We start from the raw sequence: 25,607 nt of genomic DNA, 5'->3' as shown, positions 1-25,607 counted from the left end.
TGGCTCACAGCCATCTGTAATAGGTCTGGGGCCCTCTTCTGGCCTGCAGGGATACATGCAGACATTACACTGTATATATAATAAATAAATCTTTAAAAAAAAATGTTCTGCCTGCACTTATGTATGTGAACCATGTGTGTGCCTGGTGCCCTGTGGATAAGTGAGTGTTGGATTCCATGGAAAGGGAGAAATGACCATGAGCTGTGGTGTGTGTCCTGGGAGCCAAACCTAGGTCGTGTACAAGAGCAACAAGTGCTCTTAACCACTTAACCACTCACACGTTGTCATCAGTAGCCTTACTAAGATTGGGATCAGTGGTGGAGCTTGCCCTGAGTTCTATACCTAACATTGAAGGGGGTAAAAAACCAAAAACATCTACTGGGGTCGAGATAACATTATGGGCCGGGCCGTGGTGGCACTAGCCTTTAATCTCAGCACTCGGGAGGCAGAGCCAGGTGGATCTCTGTGAGTTCAAGGCCAGCCTAGTCTACAGAGCAAGATCCAGGACAGGCACCAAAGCGACACAGAGAAACCCTGTCTTGAAAAAACAAACAAAACCAAAAAAGATAACATTATGGACATGGTCTCTGTCTTCAATTACAGATTCAGGCCAATAAGGGGATTAAAGGTGTGTGCCACCACTGCCTGGCACTAACTTCATTTTTTTCAACACATATTTACCAAGAACCTACAATGAGCCAGATTCTGTCTTAGGGGAGGAGAATAATTTGTTCTTTGTCATATTGGCATCTTAGTGTGGGGGGGGATTAAAAGAAGTCATGATCAATGGGGATTACTGCTTCAGAGAAAAGAACAGAAAAAGGCAATTGGGGACCATGACTATGATGCCTGTGGTCTGATTTCACATCCCCGACAGTGTTGAGGAAGAGGTCCACAGAGGTGATGTCAATTCCTCGGGGACACCATACTGAGACATGAGGACCCTAAAGGTCTAAGAACCCATCTTGCCAATTATCTTTCTCTGGGCACCTACTCCTGGGACTATGATGTAGACAATGCAAGTGTCACACTTTCTTCCAAAGGCTTAAAGCCCGGCAGGCAGGTAAGCTTGCCTCATGGGGCCTTGTAGTCAGAGAGTTCCACTGAGTCATCAAAGCAGTGGGTAGACACGAAGCATAATCATGGACAAGTTACAGATAGGGAGGCCAGCCTGTAGATCCATACTGATGAATCCATTCCAGAGACCAGCAGCAGAAGGTAAAGTTCTTCTAGAATGTTCTGCTACTGTTGGCGAATTTAAAGCTAATAGCTGGCTCAGGGTCCCTCACCCTTCAGTTCTCTCATGAGCTGGTAGGCCAGGCAGGGAGGGGCCAGTTACCTAGTGACTGACTAGCTTGGTCCCCTCCCTTCTCTCCCCCATCACCCTAGACTGGGGTTCCGGAGGAGGATGTAGGGTGCATGTTCGAAGGCTTCAGATGTGCACAGTGAGGCTGGGGCTCGGCCCTCAGTGGCCTGTGACTCATCAGCTTCTGCCCAGTGACTCTCATGAACCATGGTGGGCAGTCTACAGTCTGGCATATTGAGCAGCTGGAGAGACACAGCACCCTCTTCCTCCAACTCCACACTGTAGCATGTTTTTTTTGTGTGTCAGGAAGGCCCCTAAGAACCTGCATAATACACCCCCCCACCCCATCCCTGCTAAAGGTACTCTTTAAAGTTTAGCTGATTGAGCTGAAAATAGATATATTTCAGCGTTTGAGAAGCTTACTTCTCCATCTAACTTTATATTTTTGAGACAAGGTTTTTCTGTATAGTCCTGGCTGTCTGGAATTTGCTCTGTAGAGATGCCTGGCCTCAAACTCAGGGGTTTACTCCCTGACAACCCTGGTGTGGGATTAAAGGTACACACCCCACGTCCAGCTCCATGTAACTCTCCAAAAATTTTTTTTTTTGTTTTTGAGACAGGGTTTCTCTGTATCCTTTTGGTGCCTGTCCTGGATCTCACTCTGTAGACCAGGCTGGCCTCAAACTCACTGAGATCCACCTGGCTCTGTCTCCTGAGTGCTGGGATCAAAGGCATGCGCCACCACCGCCCAGGAACTCTAAATGTTTTTAAAGATTTATTTGTAAACAGTCAGGCAAAGTGGCACATATTTTTAATCCCAATAGTTAGGAGGCAGAGACAGGAGGATCTCAATGAGTTTGAGGCCAGCCTGGTCTATAGAATGAGTTCCAGGATAGCCAGGGCTATATAGAGAGATCCTGCCTCAAAACAAGCAAAAAGATTTATTTGTATGTACTTAAAGTATTTCCTTTTTATACTTATTTAATGTGTAGGAGTGTTTTTCTTGCATGTATGTGTATCTCATATGTACCAACAGATGCTTGTGAACCACCATGTCTGTGCTGGGCACTGAACCCAGGTCCTTTGACAAGATCATCAAGTGCTCTTTGTTGTCGTTGGTGGTGGTTTTTTGAGACAGGGTTTCTCTGTGTTACAGCCATGGCTGTCCTGGAACTCCCTTGTAGACCAGGATGGCTTCAACCTCACAGAGATCCGGCTGCCTCAGCCGCCTGAATGCTGGGATTAAAGGCGTGCGCCACCGCCACTCAGCTCAGCCCCTAACCATTGAGACATCTCTCTAGCCTGAGTGCTTTTAAATGTGGAGTTTGTGGGCCAGATCCAAGGGGCTAAAATCAAGGTCTGTCTTTGCAAGGAAATTTTTACTTATCACACGAGAGGCAGAGGTTAGATGGCTAAGAGTTTCTCTTGGAGGTGGGGAGAAACGCCAACTCCTTTTTCAGAGCATTCTACTTTCCCCAGGGGAAAGCCTGTTCTCTACCAGGAACAGGTGGCATGGGAAGGAGGGGAACAGGAGGATTTCCTGTAAGGGCTGCTGTGTGTGCGTATCAAGGTTATGTTTCATGAATGACCTGTGAACCAACGTCACTTTGAAAAGGGTTAAAGCCACTGGCACCACCGGCAAAAGCTATTACATTTATTATATTATTATTATTATTATTATTATTATTATTATTATTATCCAGGGAAAGGAAACTCTAAGTCCTGTGGGAGGGAGAATAGTGTGGGCATTTGGGAGGAAGGGTAGGGTGCTGGGCTTCCATTTGAGCTGTCCTTCTAGAGTAAATGGACAGAGGTGTTATTTGAGATATGAACTGTATTGACGTGACATACAGGGATGGGAGGATGTAGCTAGGTGCTTGCCTATCATTCACAAAGCCATGTTTAATCCATGTTCAATCCCCAGCACTATAAAGCCAGGCACGCACCTGGGGAAGGATGGCCCTGATCTCAGGGCGGTCTGGTGACAGCAGAGGTAACAAGATACATCCAGCTCTTTCCATTGCCACAGGTTCAGCATTTGTGGATTGGATGATTATTTTTGTGTGTGTGTGTGTGTGTGTGTGTGTGTGTGTGTGTGTGTATGTTGTGCAGATGGGGACACACGCACACACAGAGACCAGAGGAGGGCATAAGATGTCCTCATTCTTCATTTCATTCCTTTGAGGCAGGGTCTCTCTTGAAGCTCATGTTTCTCTGATAGGCTAGCAGCCGGTATGCTCCGACAATCCTGTCTCTACCCCTACATAGTTCGGGTGTAAGATCAGGCTCAGCTGATGTAGGTATTAGGAGCCAAATTCGGGAATTCCTGTTTGCTCCTTTCCTGCCCCTATTTATATTATATTATATATATTTATATATTATTAGTTTTTGTCCTAGGAATTGAATGTAGGGCCTCATACATGCTAAGCACTTTATCTCCAACCTCAGAAAATATATTTTAAAGAAGCCTATCTGGCATTAGGTGTGGTAGTTTACGACTGTAATCCTATCATTTATGAGGCTGAGGGCACGTGGCTCTTTCTGAGTTTGAGGCCAGCTTGGTTAATGTAGTGAACTCCAGGTCAACCAAAGCTATACAGGGAGGCTCTGTCTTAAAATGACAACGATAAAGAACGAACGAACGAGGTCCAGCACTCGGGAGGCAGAGGCAGGCGGATCTCTGTGAGTTCGAGGCCAGCCTGGTCTACAGAGCGAGATCCAGGAAAGGTGCAAAGCTACACAAAAACCCTGTCTTGAAAAAAACCAAAAAAATAACGAACTAGGGGCTGGCAAGATGGCTTGGCCAATAAAGCTGGCCTTCCATCACACCTGATGACCTAGGTTTGAACCCTGAGACCCACATGGTGGAGAGAGAGAACCCACTCCTTCCTTTAAGTTCTCCTCGGATTTCCACACATGCGCTATGGTGCATACTGCCCCCGCCCCACAACAAAAACCAATAAAAATGTAAAATAAGAAAAATAACAATATAACACAAGAATTCCATCCTGCTGGGCTTTCTAATTCCAGCTGAGGATGAGGATCGTAAGTTGAAGGCTAGCCTGGGCAATTTAGGAAGGCTAAGTTTCAAGAGAAAATGAGAAAAAGGGTTTTGGGGACATAGTTGAGCAGTAGAATGCTTGCCTAGCATGTGCAAGGCCCTGGGTTCACCAGCGCTGGAGGAAAAAAAGTCCATACTTAATTTCAATTTTTCCCCTCAACTATCCCATCTTCCCTGCCTTGTCATTATTCCCTGAACAACACAACTATACTGTAACAACTATTTACCCAGCAATTAAGTATTGGGTATACAAAATAATCTTGAAATAATTCAAAGAATACCAGGAGGATGGGGTGGGGAGTGGGGGTTCTAAGTAAACACCACCGTTCTAGGACTTGAGTATCCTTGCATTTTGCTGTCCGGAGTCCTGCGTCTGCTTCCCTGAGGAAACCTCGGGACAATCTAATGTGCCGAGCATGAGAAGGTGGCAGGAAAGAAGATACCCAAGCATCTTCTAGGAGAAGGATGTTATCGAGGTGGCAGCTAGCAGGACAAGTGCCGAGGGGGAAGGACCAGCAGGTGCAAAGGCCGGGAGGAGGCAAGGATGTTTAAGTCAAAGGACTCAAATACCTAGAGCAACGAGGTCAAGCTAAGAGCTGCTATGGCTGGGGAAAGAGCTACTCCATCCTCCACAGGTGACTCTTCCCCCAACCTTTAAAGTGGAAGGAGGCAAACTGTTAGGGTTACGTTGCCCAGAACGCCAGCCAGCTTCATTGGAACAGCATCATTGGATGAGCCCTTTTCTAACACTGGCTCATACAGTACCCCTGTGACTAGAGCGTGTTTCTTCTTACAACCTCCATTTTACAGGTGAGGCAGCAGGCTGTCCAGTGTCTTTTATCTTGATGTACTGTCTCGGGGTTTACAGTGTTCCGTTATGTAAATGGTTTAGTTCTAGCAGGTGCCTTCGACTTTCGAGAATATACATAAAAGCCTCGTTTTCTTCTTTTTTTAATAGAGCCACCTAAACACGAGGCATTATGAATTGGCTGGACCTCTGGCTCTCTCTAGTTCAGCCTGTAGGAGTCAGGAAACCCAGGAAAGGGCAATGGTTATTGCCAGAAGGCCAAGTGGCTTCTCAAAATTCCCCACGTCTATTCTGGGTCTCCCTCTGGGGCAGCTCTTAAGATACCATCTTCTGCCAAACAGAGTTTGTTTCTCAGAAGCTGCAAGAAGTGGGAGGTTAGTGGGGGGGGGGTGGGGAGAAACCCTGCATCAACAACTACAAAATCCCCTGCAGCAGCCTGAGCTGCACAAAGGGTCTGAGTTCTGAACAAAGGGCTGGGTGAGCCTGGAAAGTAAATGCTGACATCCTCTCTCCAGCTGTGAACTGGGGGTCTGAGGTCTGCTGCAAAGGTCATCTGTCTCCACATCTTCGGGGCAGGAAATGCTATTCAATCCTTCCAGTGACTGATCACTTTACACGATGAATGGAAATGTCTCCACCATGGGTCTGTGTTCTGACAGCGCACAAAGTGAACCAAACTTCTCCCCCGGGCCTCCTACTCAGCGAGGTCAGCTGATTCCTTGTCTTTAAAAAAGTTCAAAACTTTCATCCAGGCCATCTGTTCCCTGGTATTCCAGTGGTAGGAGAGATCTTGTCTCCAGGAGCTGGACCCAAAGACAGCACCTGAGGAGGCCCTTCTGTTTCTGCTTCATCTTGCAAAGTCAAAGAAATGCAAAGGGCACGGTAGGCCCTCAAGGGTTAACTGCCAGCCTTCTTGTCCATCCCTCAGAGACTGTCAACCAGTGACAGCTGAGCATGATGAAGTAATGCCTGCCCTTTCGTTTCCATTGGCTACCATATGTGTCCATCAACCCCAAGATGCAAGTTTTGAAAGAATCTTTGAACTTTTATGACTCTCTTCCCAGTGTTAACCCTTTAACTCATCTGTGGTTTCAGGGGTTCTTCCCATCCTTACACAGGAAGAGACAGTCTGAAGAGCAGGATTCTGTGTAGAACGTTAAACTCTTCCTCCCAGGGTCAGGTCTGAAAGTCTCTGGACAGTTTTGTTTTTTTCTTTTTGACTTTAATCCACAAGGGACTTTTAAAACACAAAATAAACAATCACTTGAACAGAAACAGCTTGGTCTGCCGATAGATTAAAACAAAGTGTATTTTAAATTACAAAAGTAATACAAAACAGAACAAAAACTTGTCTAACATTTGTTAGTGCTGGGTCTTGCACACACAAGCTTTTACTGTATTTTAATTTCTATTTATGCCCCCTCCCCCCCCCCAGTGCCCTAGCATGCTGTGGATTGAACCCAGAGCCCCTACATGCTGGCATGAGCTCTATTCCTGAGCTACACCACTAACCTGGAATTCATTTCTGAGTAGGTTTCACATCTCCATGGTATGGAGATGAAAAGGCACTATAGCATATAGAACGAAATTAAATCCCTCAGATCTGAACCAGGCAATATTCATATGTAGACATGGTTAAAGTTTCACAGTGTATCACAGAATAACTTCTCATGTTTCTTTTCCCCATTGTTGTGTCTTTCCAAAGAAAATTCAATGCATATAAATGGTTAAGTATGGCCGAGCAGTGGTGGCGCATGCTTTTAATCCAAGCTCTTAGGAGGCAGAGGCAGGTGGCTCTCTGTGAGTTGGAGGTCAGCCTGATTTACAGAGACATCCAGGGCTACACAGTGAAACCCTGTCTCAAACAAACAAACAAACAAAATAAGTATAGACCTGTAGATAAATCATCTTTGGTTTACCCAAGTAGTGATCAAAACTTAGTATTCTCTATCTTGTTTTTATTTAAGATATCCTCAGGTCATTCCATGTAAGCATATATTCTCTTTTTTCAATGCTGAAGATCAAACCGAGCACCTTGGTTTAGTTTTTTTTGTGTGTGTTTTTGATAGGACCTCATTATGATTGGCCTGGAATTCTTGACCCCCCTGCCTGAGCCTCTCAAATGCTGGGATTTAAAGAACTGTGTTACCATGCCTTGCTCAAGCTTTGAGTTAATAGTATATGGTTCTTGAGTCTATCCATAGGATGTATATCATCCCTTTTAAAAGTTGTTATTATTATTATTATTATTATTATTTTTTTTTTTTTGGTTTTTTGAGACAGGGTTTCTCTGTGTAGCTTTGCGCCTTTCCTGGGACTCACTTGGTAGCCCAGGCTGGCCTCGAACTCACAGAGATCCGCCTGCCTCTGCCTCCCGAGTGCTGAGATTAAAGGCGTGTGCCACCATCGCCCGGCTTAAAAGTTATTTTTAAGATGTGGGCAGGAGGGCCAATCCTATCCAACTGGTACCCAGCTAGGCTCTCAGGCATTAGGAGCAAGTGCTTTGAAGCCTAAGGCTGTAGAACTCACATTGTACCAGATGTGCTCTTCCATACAACCTTTGCTGATTATCTTTGCCTCTGTGGGCTCTTCATACATTCAGTTCATGTCTTGGGATAGTTGATTATGGAGATGCTAAGCCAAACCGGACCTTGACTCATGCATAAATAGCCTGGTGGTACTTTAAGAGCAATAGTGGGAAATACCCCCAAGGCTTCATTGTTTTAAGTTTTCTGTTTGCTTGCAGCTTAGGGATTGGATCCAGGGCCTTGCAAATGATGCTAGGCAAGTGCTGTATCACTGAGCTATAACCCTAGCCCATTCATTTTTTTATTTTTGAGACAAGTTTTCATTATGTTGCCCAGGCATGCACTACCATGCCCAGCTTAAGTCTGAGTATTTTTGCTACAAGTTTATTTTAATAGTAGCGTGAGTTCTTGGTTATAATTCTGGAGTAGCTGGGTTCCATCCCTTGCGCGTGCACACGCATGATGGGTGACTGTAATTGACAGCATAGGTATATAATATTCCTATCTGTTCTATGTCATAGTCCCACAGGTAGGCTTACATAGTGGCCAGGCACGTGGACCCTGGATTCCTACAAGCTCTTGGTTCGAATCCTATAGCCATGTTATCATTGTGGTTAAATAACTTAGCATTTCTTTGAGCCTCAGCTATAAAGGGGGAGAAATTGGCAAAGATTTAGAGAGATGGCAGATAAAAAGGGCTTTGGGCACAGGCACTGTAAGTTCTTCAAAGCCTGGAGCGAGAAGCTGGGATAGTCCCAAGACCTGGGAGACAGTGGCAAGAAGCTCTTGCAAAGTTGGAGACCAGCCTGGTTTACATAGCAAGTTCTAGGCTAGCTAGGGCTAGGTAGAGAACCTACCTGTCTTACAAAGAGGAAAGCCAAGAGCTAGTGTAACGGTATGGTAACAGTTTGTTTTTTTTCCCAGTCCAGAAACCCTGGCTTCTGAGAGCTCCGTCCGGCATCAGTCATCATCTTGTTAAGCCATTGGTCTACTCCCAGCCAGCCCACTGTGTGTGTGTGTGTGTGTGTGTGTGTGTGTGTGTGTGTGTGTGTCTCTCGCTGTCTGTCTGTCTTTGGACACAGAGCTTCTTAGCTAGCTTGTGAGGATGGATGAAACAATCGAATGAGTGTAACACAGACAGGTAGGATCTGACGGAGCCTTTTACCCACTGTGTGTGTGTGTGTGTGTGTGTGTGTGTGTGTGTGTGTGTGTGTGTGTCTGTCTGTCTGTCTCGCTGTCTGTCTCGCTGTCTGTCTGTCTTTGGACACAGCTTCTTAGCTAGCTTGTGAGGATGGATGAAACAATCGAATGAGTGTAACACAGACAGGTAGGATCTGAGGGAGCCTTTTACCCAGACCAAGCAGGGAGGTACAGGAAGTCACTGTTACTTTGTTTCCAGTGGGGCTGACTTGGGTGTTTTCCTGCATTAAAAGTGCATCTTTTCTCTCCCTTCACCTAGTCGAAGCTCCTGGGGGACAATCAGCCAAAGTTAGAGCTCCCAGGGTCTGGCCCTTCCCTCTTTGGTCCAAAATAACCTCCTCCCCCACTTGGAGCGAATGCTTGGAATTCTTTCAAGCGAGGACAGAGCCTTTCATCTGCCAATTACTGATAAAGAGAAAATGCAAATATGCCTCGGAAGGTGATCCATCAAGGGCCCAACGTTTATTGAGTGACCACTGGGACCCAGCAGAGGGGTGGGCACTCTGGGGGAGTCAAAGGGGAACCAACTGCCGCCTGGCCCATTCTTCTCCGAGGTTTGAGGTTTGTAAAGGGAGGGGATTAAATCAGGTGACTAGTCAACACCCCATCCCACTCTGGACAAGCCAGAACTCCCCGTGGATGTGATAGATGGACTTAACTGCTTTTATATGGCTAACATGAGACTTTTTCCTAGTGCCAGCATTGGGGGGGGGGGGGGTACAGGGACTCCAGGAAACCACAGGGGGAGAGAGGAGAGGCTCAGGGAGGAAGATGGAGGGTGCTCTCAAATGTCCTATTCGACAGTTTTGCTTTACGCTTGCACTGATTCTCAACCCTAGCCCCTCCTGGAAGCCAGGTCTATTTCATTTGAAGCATAAATGAAGCTGGTGAACATTTGAAAAAGGGCAGGCTGTGTGATCGTGGGTGAATGGTTTTCCCTCCCCATCCCAGCCTCTTGGTTTACAAAACACAGCTACAAGGCAACAAGACCTTTCCTTTAAAACATTTTCTCACAAGAGGCAAATAAAATGATCCACACTTTTTTTTTTTTTTTTTTTGGTGTTGAGTGTGGAACTCAGGGCCTGATGGTTGCTTAGGCCCAATATTCCACCACTGAACTACATCCCAGCTGGTCCCTGGTTTTCAACAGAGGGGTGGCTACAAAGCCTGCCTCCTGGATGCAGCTGAAAGCTGAACCAATGTAGGTGTGATTTCAGTTTGACAAAGTTTGATGTTTTATTGCCTCATCCCAATGTAAAAGATTTCCACTGCTAACGTGGATCGATGGCATTAAAACAAACTTCAGAGAGTAGCTTTGGGGACAGGCAGAAAAAAGGACAGCCCGATAGGGTAGGAAATTCTAACGTGAGGGAGGGAGGAGCATACTATCTCTTAGGGTGACCAATTCTGAGTTGTGGCTCACAGCTGATCTCAGGTGGCAAGGCCACTTCCTCCCCACATCTGTCTGAGCTAGTGCTTGTTGACACTGGGGCCAAATACAACGAGCAACCACCCAGATTCATCATTTCTTGAAGCCAGATTTCCCAATGTGCAGACTGATCCGCTTTAACTCGTGTACTGGGGCAAGAAGCTGCCATTGGCCATCTGAGCGATCTCTCAGAGTATCCCTGGTGCTGTCATTAGGCCTTGCAGGGCACAAGAGGCTGGGTGGGAACTGAGTTTAGGGCCAGCTTTTCTCATAGCTAAAATGGACCTGATTTGCCTATTTTGGAATTACAGGATCACTCAGGACCAATTCTGCACTACTCAAGGGGGGACAGAGGAGCATCAGGGGATCTGATACTCTACATATTCAGAGGGTGCCCCTACCTCTGCTGAGAAACAATATTGATTAATCGAGGTGTGCTATCTCAGAAAGTCACGAACATCCCTACCACTTTACTCTTAAAATTGCCACACAAGGAGCTTACCTTTCGCCTGCTTGTGAGCTGCATTAGAGACGCTGACTCCGATTCTCTTTCCCTCCTGTGTATCGATTTATCTCTTCTCGGCGAGTGTAGAGACTTTTTTTTTTTTTCTTTTCTCGCCCAACTTATTTCAGGGCTCTTCCACCAAGGCTGTCCGAAATGAATGAATGAAAGGCCGTCTTCCGGTCAGATGCAGTCTGAAAAGGCTGTGGACTGGCTGTATTTCCTGTACCTGTGCGTGTGTGCCTGCCCATGTTATTATTTCAGTCTCGGAGGCTTAAAAGTTAGGCAGTCTATACAGATACAGAGCTGCGCTAATTTCTTCCTGAGCCCCTCAGATGCCTCCTCCATATGGCAGGTTCGCAAATGGATAGGGGTCTGGGCAGGCTGGCCCCTCTCCCCCCCAGGCATGCAGTAGAAAAGCAAACACAGAAAAAGAAACCATACGTACAAAACAGTTTGAATTTAGGTCGCCGGCACAGGTAATGAGGAGGGGTAGACTCAGGAAGAGAGGGGCAGCCATGGGTAATCCGAGTAAGGGGCAGGAGCAGAGGTGGGGGGTCGTTTTGGGGGGTGCCAGGCCCCGGGGGCTTTCACGCCAGCAGGCTCGGCTAGCATTTCCGTGCCTCCCGCTGAGGCCATCCGTGCAAATCTGCACCTCCCTCCCCACCCCCTCCTCTCTTCCCCTCTCTTCCCCTCCCTCCCTAACCCCGCCATCTCTGGGATGCGCCCGCCGCCTGCAACTCAGCCCTCCAAAAGTCAGCTCCCGGGCGGCGGCGGCGCCTGCGTGCAGAGGCGCACTCGTGACCCAACAACAAAACAGCGATGCCAAGGCGCTAACGGCGCCGGGTGCGTCCCAGGCTCCCTTCTGGCCCCACACCTCCTACGGCTGTGGTCCCCGACACCCCCAACCCAAGCCCCCCTTCTCCCCAACTAGCCCCGCCGCGAGCTCCGAGCGCGATCTGCAACAATGTTTACGTTCCGGGGATTATGACGTCGACGCCTCCCCCCCCCCACAACTGCTGAAAATGGTTCCCTAGGACTTTGCAAACGGATCTGCTTAAGTGTTGGTGCAAAACTTTGTAGATATCGGCTCTGGCTTGCTCTATTTATTTATTTTTTGGTTTCTTTTCTTGTCTTCCCTCCTTCCCCCCCTCCGCCAAAATGCAGGGGGCAGGAGTGTTGACAATTAATTGGTGAACTCTCCTAAAAAAATGGAGGCAGAGAAAGACTCTGGAAGAAGATTGGTGTGTAGCTTTTTTTTTTCCCCCAAATCTGTATCTGATATATGATCGATTTATTTATTTATTTATTTTTGGTTGTTTCTTGCTGCCTTTCCTTTCCTTTTCTGTATTTTGCAAGAGGACCGGAAAAAAAAATAAATTGCATGCAAAAGGAAGCAAGCAGCTTACTCCTCCAGTCTCTTGTGAGGCTCAGGGTCTCAGACACTTAAGTGGGGAGGAGGTAGCGCCGAAAGGCGTGGAGGGGGCTGAGCGGGCTCGGGGTTCGCCTGGGATCTGGGGGGCTGCGGGGCTCGGTGCTGGGCGGCGGAGGGAGGAGGAAGAGGGATGCGGGGAGTGGTGGGGGAGACTCCTTAGGAAGTGAGTGTGCGCGCGCGCTTGTGGGGAGATGAGGCAGCTGCTGGTGCGTTTTGGGGTCTCTGATGGAAGCTTTGTGGTGGGCCAGCTGCCTCTCTCTCTCCCCAAGCTCTTAACCTTCCCCCCCTCTCCTCCTCCTCTTGCACTAGCGGTCGGTCGGCGGGGGCGGCTAGGGTCTCAACCCTTCCGTTTCAGCTTTCCAGCTTTTCTGTGGCTCCGGAGCGGCTCCAGCCTTAGAAATGCCGCCGGCCCCGGGTTCCGGCTTCCCGGGTTGGCCGCTGTGGCCGCCGGGGCTGCTGTTACCGCAGAGCCGGGCGCTGCAGCGGCTTCTCTCGGGGCCTACATCTGCCCCGCCGGCTCCTGCCCCGAGCCCCCTTCAGGGGTTACATAACCAGGCTCCCTGTGGAGCGGGCAAAGCTCGGGACATCACTGGGGTGGGGGCAAAGGAAAGCCCCCACATAGCATTTCCACGGCTTCAAAAGATGCAGGAAGGGAGTGCTTCGTGTACAGACAGTTGGGCCTTGGGGGTGTGTGAGCCCCTTTTTCTGCTTTTCAGCATCTTTTGGCATTTGCGCAAAGTTGCTCAGATTGCAATGCTGGGGTGCAGTGGGCGCGCGGCTCTTGCACCTGTTTGTGGTGGGCCCAGGGTGAGAGGAGACCCCCAAGTCCTCTCAGTAATGTCCCGGGTTCTCTGGTTGGGTCCCCGCAGCGTGCGATTGACCGCCAGAGATACGACGAAAACGAGGACTTGTCGGACGTGGAGGAAATCGTCAGCGTCCGTGGCTTCAGCCTGGAGGAGAAGCTACGTAGCCAGCTGTACCAGGGGGACTTCGTGCATGCCATGGAGGGCAAAGGTGAGGCGCCCCCTCTCCTGGCTGCACTCGGTGCAGAGGGCCAGCGCGCACGTGGGGAGGGAGCTAGCTGCCTGTGGCTGGGTTCGTATTTCGCGCCCGCGTCCCCCATTCCAGGGGATCCGGTGACGAAACGAGATGGAGCACTGGGGGTGGGGGTGGTGGTAAGGGAGGAGGGCAGGCAGGAAGAAGGCTGGGCCTGACGTGGGCCTAGGCCCTGATGGTACCCATCACTAACACTAGGCTGGTCATTGCCAAGGGGCTAGCCGACTGAGAGGGACCCGGGGACAGATAGTGGGACTGAGGGAGGACGTGAGCGCAGCATCCTTCCTCTCCCAAGCCGGTTGCGCTCGCTCCCTGCGCTGCCAGAGGTGCAGTGCCTGGCAGGAGCCTTCTCGACGTCCTTGGGACATCAGGGTGAGGGCTGTATGCATGAAGCCACCCATACAAACCCCTGTCATCCTGGACCCTGAGGGTTATGAACTGGAACGGGCTTAGGGACTGGAGGAAGCAGCACCTTCCGTTGGGGTTACGCCCCTTCGAGGCTTCCGTCTGAGCTTTGGGGTCGGTAGCTCCTTTCCTCCTTGGGCCCTGCCCTGCGGGATTGGAGAAGGGACTAAGTGGGCTGTTGGGAGTCGTTGGCACTACATCCTCATTCCCAAGCTTGAGGCCTCTAGCGCTACAACCGGGAGAGTCAGCAGCCTGAATACTGGGGTCTAGGTTATAAATGTGATAAATTATCCCATCAGGCCTAAAGATAAAAATCTCTGCCCCTTGGCAATTTGAATGGAAGACTTAGGGTACCTCTCCGGAAACAGGGTCTTTTTCCATGCCCGAGAGGAGAACGCTGTTGGCTCTTAGCCTTCCCCGCGTAGAGCAGAAGTTGAGCAAGCTCCGGTTTTGGAGGGACCTCCTGGCTTTGGGTTTCTCCCTGACTCTCCTACTGACAGTATGGCTGGGCACGTTTCTTAGATGTGTGCCTCATGATGCTCCTGTTTGAGGTGGGGCTTTAGGAGCCCTGAACCACCCCAGCCAGCATCCTGGGGGTCCTATGTGGACCCTGGTTCCAGAACCTTTCTTGGCTTTGGGAGCAACCCTTGCTTGCCCAAGCCTTCCTGGGGTGTATGGATTTTTTTTTTTTTTTTTTTTTAAGTTTCCCTTCAATTATTCATTTTCCATTTTGTGTTTCCCCATCCCCCTTGGAAACCCCTGTCCTCTCAGTGAGCCGACAGCAGGGGAAGTGCCTCCCTCCTGCAGGTTCTGGTTGAGTGGCTGAGGCCTAGAGTTAGCCCTGGAGGAGACTGTCCGGGCTTTGCATTTTTGAAGTTTCTCTTTTGTGCTCATCGCCTCCTGGGGCTGTGGCGGAGTTAGGGAGAAGTGGGGGAGGGAAGAAGAAAAAAAAATTTATTTTCTTTCCCAAGAAATTTCACCCAAAAGCAGGGTGCCAGCCCCCAACCGCATTTATGTTTTCTCTGTATAAACGGGATTTTAATTCTCCTTTTCTTCCTGCACTTTACGGAGCTTGGCAGAAGCTATGAGAAAACAGTATGCAAACTCTTCCTAGTCAGGAATCCTCAGGCCAGGATTTGGGAGCTTTTTCTCAGGCCCATTTGTGGAAGCTGAAACTGTGGGGGTGGGCGGGGAGTGAGGGGTGTGTGGGCTGGGAAGGTTACCATCTAGGGAACTCTACAGGGCACCCTTCTACTGCTGTCCTGGTTCCTTTCAAAGGAAGAGGGCTTCGGGGGTTTTGCTTGTTAATTCAGATCTGACCCCCAAACTGGAAGGAGGAGCTGAAATGCAGAGGGAACCCTTAGCATGGCTTCAAAATAGAAGCTTCGCAAACATCTCCTCCTTTAAATCCGGAGGAATCCCCATTCACTGGGAGCCCCTGGGGATCGGAGCCTCCGGGGTCAGGGCTTTCCCCGATCTGGGTTTTGTTCTTTCTCTCTTCTGTGGCTCTGGCCTCCCCCCCCCCCCCCCCAAGGCTGCCCTGGTGAACTGTTTCCCTGAGGCTTCAGTAGCTCCAGGACTCTAGGACTCTAGATCTTTCTCCTTTCTGACCAGATGGGAGAGAGGGCCTGTGCTCTTGGTGCCTTGAGTTAGTCAGCTGGTTTGGGGAGGAAAGAGGGTGTGTCTCAGCACCCCTCACCTCCCTTGTCAGGGATCTGGTTGGGTCAGAGCCACACTGGTTTGGACGTTGAGGGAGGAAAGAAACAGGCAAAGACGGAGGGGGCTTTGGATAGGATGTTGTGGGTGGGAGTCTGTACCGTGCAAACTGCAAATAGAAAACTGTCTGGTGAATTTTTGGGGGTGTGGGTGAGGGTGGGGGCTTCCTGGGCTCTGTCTTTACAGTTCGCCAGCTCAGCCCTCCTGGTTATCCAGTTGAAGCAACTATTATGATGGGCTCCAGCAGAATTTCACTATAGGAAGACAACAAAGCTGTGGCCGGTCCTCTAGTTATTTTGGCACCAAATACATAGTTTCCAGGGAAACCGGCTTTCCCCCCCTCCCCTTCACTATGCAGGATATTACAATAAGATTTTCACTGATGTTCAGCTACAATGAGAACCCTCCTCCTGGTCTCTATGGGGCTTCAGATCCTCCCAGGTAGCATGCTTCAGTTTCACTGTCGTTTTTTCTGTCTCGACTCAGCCTGGGATGTGTTTGTCTGTCCCTATTTCTCAACAGTAGCTGGTGAGTTTTCAGGATAGAGTTCTTGATAAATCTCCTCCCCAGCCCTGGCTGGCCTTGGGCTGTTCATTGACAAGTTGGGACCCGTGGGGCATGCAGGGAATGAGTAAGGCAGAGGAGCTGATGGGGGATACTGCTTGGCTTTACCTTATCTGTCTTCTTATTTCTCCGGAGGTTTTTTTTTTTTCTCCATCTAGCTGGTACCTATATCTAGTGTATATGCCTTCTTTATTGTTTTCGCCCTCACCAATGGGATTGTGGGTCATTTGCTCCTCAATAACTTAACCAAATAATTGTTTTTTAATTCAAATATCCAAACAGATTTTAACTATGAGTACGTACAGAGAGAAGCTCTCAGGGTTCCCCTGGTTTTTCGGGACAAGGATGGACTAGGAATCAAGTAAGTTGCTAAATTAACCCTTTCTTCCCTCTTCTTCCTCTTCCCTGTCACAGTTTCTAGCTCGGGATGGGTTCTCTCCTGACTTCTTCTCCCCACTCAGCATTTCCAGAAGGACCTTTTTCTAAAATCTGAGAACAGCTGCTCCTTGTTCAAGATCTGCTCGAGGAGAAAAACTGTCCAAAATGATGTTTTTCAGGAATTGGGGAGAGAAGTTCTAGGGCATTTAAACAGTGATGGATTTCTCCCGTCCCTATCTATCCTGATCATTTAAGTAGTGATGGATCTCTCACCCCCTTCTGGTCTATCCTGGTTCCACATAGCAACTTCCTACTGAGCATTATTCCTCTCCTCCTTAAATCACAGTGCGGGTGGTGAAAGGACTGGCCATCCGCTGCGCTTAGACTGGAGCACCAGGATGCATGTTTTCTCAACGTACTCCCAATGTGTGGGAAATGGGTCTCCTTCTATGAAGGGGGTGTGTGTTTCCTCCCCCTTTCCCTGCCTGCCTCTGTCTGTCTTATATCCTGGAGGAGAACTGCCAGTGTTCTGGGCTGGAGAGAGATGGAGGCAGGCTGGAAGAACAGGTTCCACTCCTTGGGCAAGGTTAGGAAAGAACAGGCCACCTCCCTCTCCAGCATCTATGGCCAGGCTCGTTTATGTATGCTCCCACCAGAGGCATGAGACTTTCAGCATCATCTTCGCTATGCAGCCCTGGCTGGCGTGGAGCTTGCGAGGTAGACCAGGCTGCCTCAGACTGAGAGATCCTCTTGCCTCTTTCTGAGTACTGGGATTAAAGGCTGTGACATCATGTGTGCCTCTCAGTATTTTTGTTTTGTTTTGTTTTTATGTTTTGAGAGCCCAAGCTGGCTTCATACTTAAGTATGCGGTAAAGGATGACCTTGATCTTCTGTTTCTCCTGCCTTCCCTTCCTAAATGCTGGGATTATAGGCATACGCCACAGTCCATAAAGGTGTGACGTGCCCTTTTCTGACTCTGACTTTATTTATTTTATCTATTTATTTATTGAGATAGTTTATTGCTGTGCAGCCAAGGATGGCCTGAAACTCACAGTCTTCCTGTTTGATTCCTCAAAGTGTTCCCTCTGGGTATAAATGGTCTCTCCAGTTTTCCATACTACTCTGTATGGAAAAAAAGATTTTTTTTTCCCTCTGTATGGCCCTGGCTGTCCTGGAACTCCCTCTGTAGACCGGGCTGGCCTCCAGAGATCTGCCTGCCTCTGCCTCCCGAGTGCTGGGATTCAAGGTGTGCACCACCCCCGCCCAGCTGGAAGGTATTTTCTAAAGGGAGAGAGAGACCCTAAATTAAAGCAGGTATTTGGTCCTTGACACCACGCTTCAATTTTCCCTGCTGTAGAGTTGGCCAGTGATGTCCCATCCTCCCCTGAAGCACAGCTTTGGTCTTTCTCTTATAGTAGGAGGCATACTCAGTGATTCTAGGTGACCTCTCTTGAGGAACTTACCTGCTTTTCCAGATTTGCCCTCTGGGTTATCTCATATTCCCCAGCATAGAACAAGGAACCCCTTTTGGAAAAATGATGCCAGCCCCCCCCCCCCCCCCCCCGGCCTCAGGGTAGAGTCTAGCTCTGTGGTTTATTTATTTTTTTAATTTATTTTTATTTTCATGTTGTGTTCATTGGTGTTTGGCCTATATAATGTCTGTGTGAGGCTGTCAGAAGCTTGGGACTGGAGTTGTGAGCTGCAGTGCGGTGCTGGGAATTGAACCCGGGTCCTCTGAAAGAGCAGCTAGTGCTCTTAACCGCTGAGCCGTCTCTCCAGCGCATATTTACTTATTTTGTAACCAGACATTCATGCTTGTCTTTCTGCAGGATGCCAGACCCAGATTTCACAGTCAGAGACGTCAAACTCCTCGTGGGTAAGTGCTGCCAGGTGGGGTAGGAGAAGGGACAGGGTGGTCTTCACTACCTGCCCTTTTAGACTTACAGCTGCTTCAGGAAAGAAGGTCCTCCCTGGAGGAGGTTGGAGCAGGTGTAAGCTGCAACGGTCTGATTCTGGAGAACAGGTCCGATTGCAAAGTCCTGAGAAGCTGTGTCAGAGGATGTTTGCCAGCACAGTTTTTATGAGGCGATTTGGACCCAGTCTCTATCTCGGGCGTCAGCAATGCAATTCCAGACCTCTCCTTCGCGTTTGTTTGTGGGTTGCTGGGTAAACACTGGGTGCTTCATGACCCCTAAAAGACTTTCATGTGTTCAAGGGGGAGGGTTTATGCCGCCTTCTTCCTCAGGGTTCTAGACAGGCCTCCGGTGGGGCTTGCCCCTCTTGTGTTCAGCAAATGCCTATTAACTCTTGAGAGCCTGCGGGGTCCAGCTGTGGCTTAGCACTTTGAACCTTCCACCAGGTAGCAGATGGTGTTTCAGACGCTGTAGAAAGTCCTTCACTAACTCCATTCTTTCTAGAAGAAGGTACATGGTAGGCTGAGACTCAAGTGACAAGGCCCCTGCCCTCTTTACTAGGACAACAGGCCATAAAGAAGTTAACCACATACCTTTCCAGCGATTGAAAAAGACTTGGAAGAAATGAAGCAGGGTGATGGGTAGAGCATGGTAGGGTTATAGACAGGGTGGTCAGGGAAGTCCTCTCGGGCTGAGAGAAGGCATTGGAACAGATACCTGAGTGCTAGCAATCAACTCTGGGGGCCTGGAGAGACGGCTCAGTAGTAAAGAGCCCTTGTTGCTCCTACGGAGGCCTGAGTGTGTTTCTCAGCACTTACATCAGGGCTGCTCACAACCACCTGTAACTCCAGCTCCAGTGGATTTGACCCTCTCTTCTGGCCTCCGCAGGCACCAGCATATATACACAAAGACACAGAAATGAAAAAAAAGAATTGTTTCTTTTTTTGTTGTTGTTTTTTGTTTTTCGAGACAGGGTTTCTCTGTGTAGCTTTGTGCCTCTCCTGGGACTCACTTGGTAGCCCAGGCCGGCCTCGAACTCACAGAGATCCGCCTGGCTCTGCCTCCCGAGTGCTGGGATTAAAGGCGTGCGCCACCACCGCCCGGCAAATTGTTTCTTTTTAAGAGCCAGCCGTGGAAAAGAATAGTCTCGGCTGTGAGTTGAGCAAGGGACGAGGCCCGGGGGACAGACTGGACATTTCAACTTAAATGACAGGGTAGAAAGCGGTAGAAGAGTTGGTGGTGGCCCCTAGGGCCAAGTCATCGGGGCCTGGGAGGCCCTGGGGAAATTTGGATTTGGTGATTTAGGATGATGAGAAGCCTTGGGGAATTGAAAACCAGGGTGAGGGTGAACCTATGTGATCCATTTTCTTAGGAGTTATTGACACTTTTAAATTAATTAGGTAATTAATTAATTAATTTGTGGCACTGGAGATTAAACCAAGGCCCTCACACATGCCAAGTTTTCTACCAGCTGGGCTATATATTCCTTTTTTTTTTTTTTTTTTTTTTTTTTTTTTTTGGTTTTTCGAGACAGGTTTCTCTGTGTAGTTTTGCGCCTTTCCTGGGACTCACTTGGTAGCCCAAGCTGGCCTCGAACTCACAGAGATCTGCCTGGCGCTGCCTCCCGAGTGCTGGGTTTAAAGGCGTGCGCCACCACCACCCGGCTTTTTTTTTTAGTTAAAATAAAATTCATGCAACAAAACACCCTGTTTAAGGTATACAGTTCGGTGGTTTTTTTTTTTTTTTTTTTGTATTTTTTTTTAATATTGATGTTTTGTAACCATCACTACTATCAAATTCTAGACTACTCTCCCCCACGAACCCTGCAGCTCCTGACTGTATTCTCCCTTCATTTCCTTGGTATTGAATGACCATGTTTTGTTTGTCCGTTTATCCACGGATGGACATTTTGGTTGTTTCCACCTTTTAGTGGTTATGAATAATGCAATGAATATTTATGTACAAGTTTTTATGAATATCCATTTCTTTTGAGTCTTAGGGGTGAAGCTGCTGGGTCTTAGGGCATCTTCGTGTGTGTTCTCTTGCTGTGACAGGCTACCTGACCCTTGAGTAACGTACGAAGAAGAGGTTTATTTCGCTTCATGGTTTTGAGACTGTCGAGTCCCACAGCTTAGCATAGGTGTCTGTTCGATACGTGCTGCTTAAGCGCATGGCAGAAAGACAAAGACCAAGCTAGGGTGTGCAGAACACAAGCACCCTCTTGCCTTACAGCAACTTGACATTATGGTAACTAATTCAGACCCTGGAGACATTTGTCCATTCCTATGGGGTCCCAAATACCTCCCGGTAGGCCCACTTCCCACCTTCAGTACTGAGATAATGAATTTCCAACATGTAAACTTCTGGGAGACACTCCTAAGAAGTATAAGGTGACTAACCATTAACTGCCAACCTGTTCCTCCATCAAGTGTATCTTTTATATCGCAAGCTCCAGATGAGCATCTCATCTACACCTGCGTTTCTTACGGTCTGTTGTGTTTTATGGTTTTTAGTTTGTTTTTGACTCTAAGTATTTTCTTTATTTAGTTTTGTGTCCTGGGCTTTTGCGTTTATTCTTGTTTGAAACAGGGTTTCATCATAAAGTCCAGGCTGGTCTAGAACTTGCCGGTTCTCTCCTGCCTCAGCCTTGTTATTACAGGTGTGTTCTACCACACCCCATCTGTGGTTTTGATGATGGCCATGCCAGTGGGTATGAATTAGAGTGACTGGATTGAAATTTATGGAAACTACACACGTGGAAGATGAAGTCGGCTGGCTGATGGCATGCCAGACCATTTGGTCAGAATAACTGGTACAGTTGCTTTTTGTTTTTGTTTGTTGTTTTTTGTTGTTGTTGTTGTTGTTGTTGTTGTTGTTTTGGTCTTAACTGCGTAACCCAGGCTGGTCTTGGATTCACAGTGATCCTCCTGCTTCAGCCTGGACTTGGTAATGAACTTTCCATGCCTTTTATGGATGGCTATATTTTGTTCCAGGCTACCTCTTCTTTCACTTGGGCCTCGTGCATCTCCTGCAGGAAGCAGGAAGACCCAGTGAGATGGTTCCAGCATCCTTCAGACTAGAATTGTATAAACTAGCTAACCTCCTTCCATCTCTGTCAATATCCTTTTTTTTCCCCTTTGTTTTCGTTTCGAGACAAGATCTTACCCTGTAGCCCAGGCTGGCCTTAAGCTCACGTCAATCCTTCTGCCTCTACTTCCTAGATATTGGGATTATGGGTGTGAGCCGTCATGTCTAGACAGCCTATGAATGTAAATGCTTCAGGAAGGTGTGAGGAGCTTCGACACTGAATGATGATGGTGTTGGTGGCTGCACCTCTCCTGGGCTTTTACGTTTGTCCATTGTGGTCTCCGTCTGCAGGGAGAGGGGTGACAGGCGCGTTTATCCCAGATGGTGAATGTAACTCGGCTGGCTCAAGCAGAACAGAATGGTTGGTTTAGGTGATCTATCCAGGCTGTAACCTTTAGGCACATACAGACCTGGGTGTTCTGAATCTATCCCAGAGGAAGTTGTCTCAAGAGGTCACCTCTTGCCTCCAGCTCGGTGGCCAGCGCCCTCTCTGCCCAACCACCTCGCTGGCCCTTGCCTTTCTTTCCTCCTTGCTTCCTTTTCCTGACATGTTTTGGGCAGCGCCGCCCCTTGTGAAGATAAACACAGAACTCGGAGCCCCAGGCTGACACCTTACCACCACAGAGTCCTTCGTCCTGACTGCCCTCAGAGATGTCCATGTCATGTCTCTGGGCTGGTAGGTAGTTTAGCACCGTGGCAAACCTGAAGCTGGTAGCCTGGGACAATAAGCCCCAGGGGCCGATGGTCCTGGCAGACTGAGAGTGAGGAAACCGTTCTCCAGGGTTTCTCAGAGTCGGAGACGTGTTCCTAACATGAACTCAGGCCTTCTGCTAGGAGGGCCGCGCTGGGCTGGCGGACCGACCAAATTCAGGAGGGGATGGAGGGACGGTTGGCTCAGTGAGTAAAGCATCTGCTATAAAAACATGAGGGCCTGAGGTTGGATCCCCAGCACCCATGTCCGCCCCATGCTGAGCAGGTATGGGACCTGTCTGGAACCCCAGTACTGGGGAGTGTTCAGGATCTCTGGGAAAAGCTGGGGGCGCGAAACTAAACAAATCGGTGAATTCTGGGTGCAAGTGAGGGACCCCCACCTCTCTGGGTATGGTACAGAGTAACTGAGGCGGATATGTGATGTCAACTTGTGGCCTCCACATATATATCTGCGCACACACACACACACACACACACACACACACACACACACACGCACACACATGCAAAAAAAAAAGAAACAAAAAAGAAAAAAAGGTGGTGGTGGTGGGAGGCATGACCAGCTGTCCGGGCTACAGCTCTGGCTGGAGACTCCTCTACTGTTTTAAAATCAAGCTTTTGTCTACAGGCCATCTGCTCCTCATTTGAGCCCGGTCTTTTATTTATAGAAATGGATCTCAGTATGTTTTCCAGGCTGGTCTTGAACTCTTGGGCTCGAGCATCCCTCCTGTCTTAGCTTCCCAAGTCGCTGGGACTATTGTGTGATTGTCTACAGTGACCTGCCTTTAAAAACGATTAAAAAATGGAAAGTTTCCATTTCTATACTATACTTTTTTTTTTTAAATTAAAGTATACATATGCGAATAGCGTTGACCGATTTTAAACACCCCAACACATCATGGAGAGCAGCACCCTAAATTCTCTCTTATGTTCCCATCCAGACTCTTTTTGCTGCTGTTATTTTGACGACACAGCTGTGTCCTGCCTCTTCTCTTACTTTATGTCCATGGAATCATACTGGATATCCTCTTGCTTTTGATTACTTTAACTCAGCTTTGTACTTAGGCAGTTCATAATATTTGTTGTGTGTGATCGTAGATTTAGTTCACGGCTGTATAGGTTTCCATTGAATGAATACTTCGCAGTTGATTTGTTTATGATACTGATTGACAGGCAGTCTGGTAGCTGCTAGGTTAAAGGCTATACATAAGCCACTTGTAATGAATGATGCGTGCCTCCAGTCCTAGCATTTGGAGATGGTTGGGCATGCAGCTATGTGTCGGTTCCGTTTTGGTCAGTGCTGTTGTCTTGGTTTTAGTTGGTCCCTCTAACATACCCAGGGTTTTCATGGTCATTTCAGCCATGCTACCACAAGCATGCAAGGCCTTGAGCTTGGCATTCCACTGCCTTAGTCTCCTAATTGCAGACATGTGTTTCTGTGCCCTGCACAATTTTTAAAATTTCCCTCGCTTGTATTATTATTTTATCGAGACAAGGTCTCGTCTAGTCTACTCTGGCCTCAGCTTCTTGATGCTCCTGTTCCAGCCTCTCACGGCTGAGGTTACTAGGCAGGTACCATGGAGCCCAGACTGTATTGTCTTTTACGTAGTTAAAATGATGTTTTGGCTAGGTGTGGTGGCGAATGCTTTTAAAATCCCAGCACTCAAGAGGTGTAGGCAGGTGGATCTCTGTGAGTTCCAGGTCAGCCTGATCTACATAGCGAGTTCTAGATCATCCAGGGTTACATAGTGAGACCCTGTCTTAAAAAAAAAAAAAAGAGTGTAGCCTGGTTTGGTGGCGCACACCTTTCATCCCAGCACTCGGGAGGCAGAGACAGCAGATCTCTGAGTTCGAGGCCAGCCTGGTCTTCAGAGCGAGTTCCAGGACAGCTACACAGAGAAACCCTGTCTCGAAAAACCAAAAAAAAAAAAAAAAAAAAAGAGTACAGTTGGTTTTATTTTGTTTTGTTTGAGATGGGAGCTTCAGGTCTTGCTATATTGCCAAGGCAGATTGCAGATTCTAGGCTCAGGTGATCCTCTGTCGCCTCCCAAGGAGCTGGGACTCCAGGCACTGCCACAGAGCCCTACAGTTCTTTGTTTTTACAGACACTATTTAGCTTTGTATATCAACTCCTCTTGCATCATATTTGAGAGGTTTTGTTTTTTTTTTAACCTTCTCCAAGGTCATGAAGATGCTCATACCTTTTTTTTTTCCTTGGAAAGCTTCTCATTGACTTTCACATTTACATCTCGACTTCATCTGGAATTGATTTTTGTGTTTGGTAAAAGATAAGGGTCAAGATCTTTAAACAAAAAAAGCAACAAAAAACAAAAAAAACCCATGTGGATGAAAGGTAGCCTCTCTCCACAGCACCGGCCTCAGGTGCCATTGCTTACTTGCTGGGCTCTGTTTCTAGGCACACGAATCTGTTCCTTTGGCCAGTCTTACCTGAAGCTTAAACATCACACTGTTGGTAACTTGGTAATAGGACTTGCTGCGTAACAGTCTTTCCACTTTTTTGTCCTTTTAACTATTTTGCGTACACTTATTATCTACTTATTGTGTGTGCTGGGGCTTGAGAATGACCAGAGGGACTTGTGCATGGCAAGACAACTTGCTGGAATCAGTTCTCTCCTTCCACTGTGTGGGTCCTGGAGATGGACTCAGGCCATCAGGCTCGGTAGAAGCTGCTTTTCGCTTTGCGTCATCTTGCTTACCAGCCTGTTTGGGTTGTTTGTTTGTTTTGGTTTTTTTTTTTTTCTTTTGCTTTTTTGAGATAGGAACTCACGTTGTATCCGGGGTTGGCCTTCACCTCGCTATTTAGTAGTTCAGACTGGCTCGATCCTCCTGCCTCAGCGTAAGTGCTGAGATTTCAGGAGTGTGTCATCACACCCAGCTCCTTTGTTCTTTTTCAAGATTGCTTTGGCTTATTATCACCCTTGGCGGTTCCGTATTAACTTTATTTATTTTGCACATGAGGCTCAACCCAGGGCCGCCTCATGCTTGGCAAACGCCTCATCATTGAGCTGTACATACCCTGGCTCTCTATGTGACATTTAGAATCATCTTGTTGGTGTTTTGACAAAAGCTGAGGTTGCTGCGTCTTAGTGATGCGCATTCTCTAATCCTAGCACAACAGGAGACTGAGGTAGGAGGATTGGAAAATTCCAGATCAGCCTAGGCTAACTTAAAAAAAAAAAAAAAAGTCATATTCGGGGAGTAGTGGTCATACCTTTAGTCCCAGAACTTGGGAGGCAGAGGTAGGCAGATCGCTGTGAGTTTGACACATCTCTGGTTTACAGAGTGAGTTCAGGGCCATCCAAGGCTACATTTTGAGATCCTGTCTCAAAATAAATAAATAAACAAGCAAATAAAGTTAGACAAAAAGAAACACTGTTATTGTAAAGAAAAGTTGGGGCCCCTGGAGAGATGGCTAACTAGTTAAGAGTACTTGTTGCTCTTGCAGAGGACCTGGGTTTGGTTCCCAGCACCCACTTGGTGACTTACA

General features: G+C 48.0%; 1 protein-coding gene across 1 annotated transcript in view; it reads left to right on the top strand.

Annotated features, from left to right (window-relative positions):
* The first annotated feature begins 11,847 nt into the window (after positions 1-11,847).
* Positions 11,848-25,607, top strand: part of Kdm2b (lysine demethylase 2B) — a 124,896-nt gene continuing 111,136 nt past the window's right edge. Inside the window, exons 1-4 of the mRNA XM_059249131.1 lie at positions 11,848-12,078; positions 13,139-13,283; positions 16,293-16,371; positions 18,218-18,264. Of these exons, the coding sequence (XP_059105114.1) occupies positions 12,046-12,078; positions 13,139-13,283; positions 16,293-16,371; positions 18,218-18,264 (304 nt within the window). The 5' untranslated portion in view covers positions 11,848-12,045. The remainder of the gene's footprint in view (positions 12,079-13,138; positions 13,284-16,292; positions 16,372-18,217; positions 18,265-25,607) is intronic.

This window comes from Peromyscus eremicus, chromosome 23, assembly GCF_949786415.1.
Source record: "Peromyscus eremicus chromosome 23, PerEre_H2_v1, whole genome shotgun sequence".
In the NCBI taxonomy this organism is placed as follows: Eukaryota; Metazoa; Chordata; class Mammalia; order Rodentia; family Cricetidae; genus Peromyscus; species Peromyscus eremicus.
Note: the sequence above shows the minus strand (reverse complement) of the source record. Positions and strands in the feature narration are given on the sequence as shown.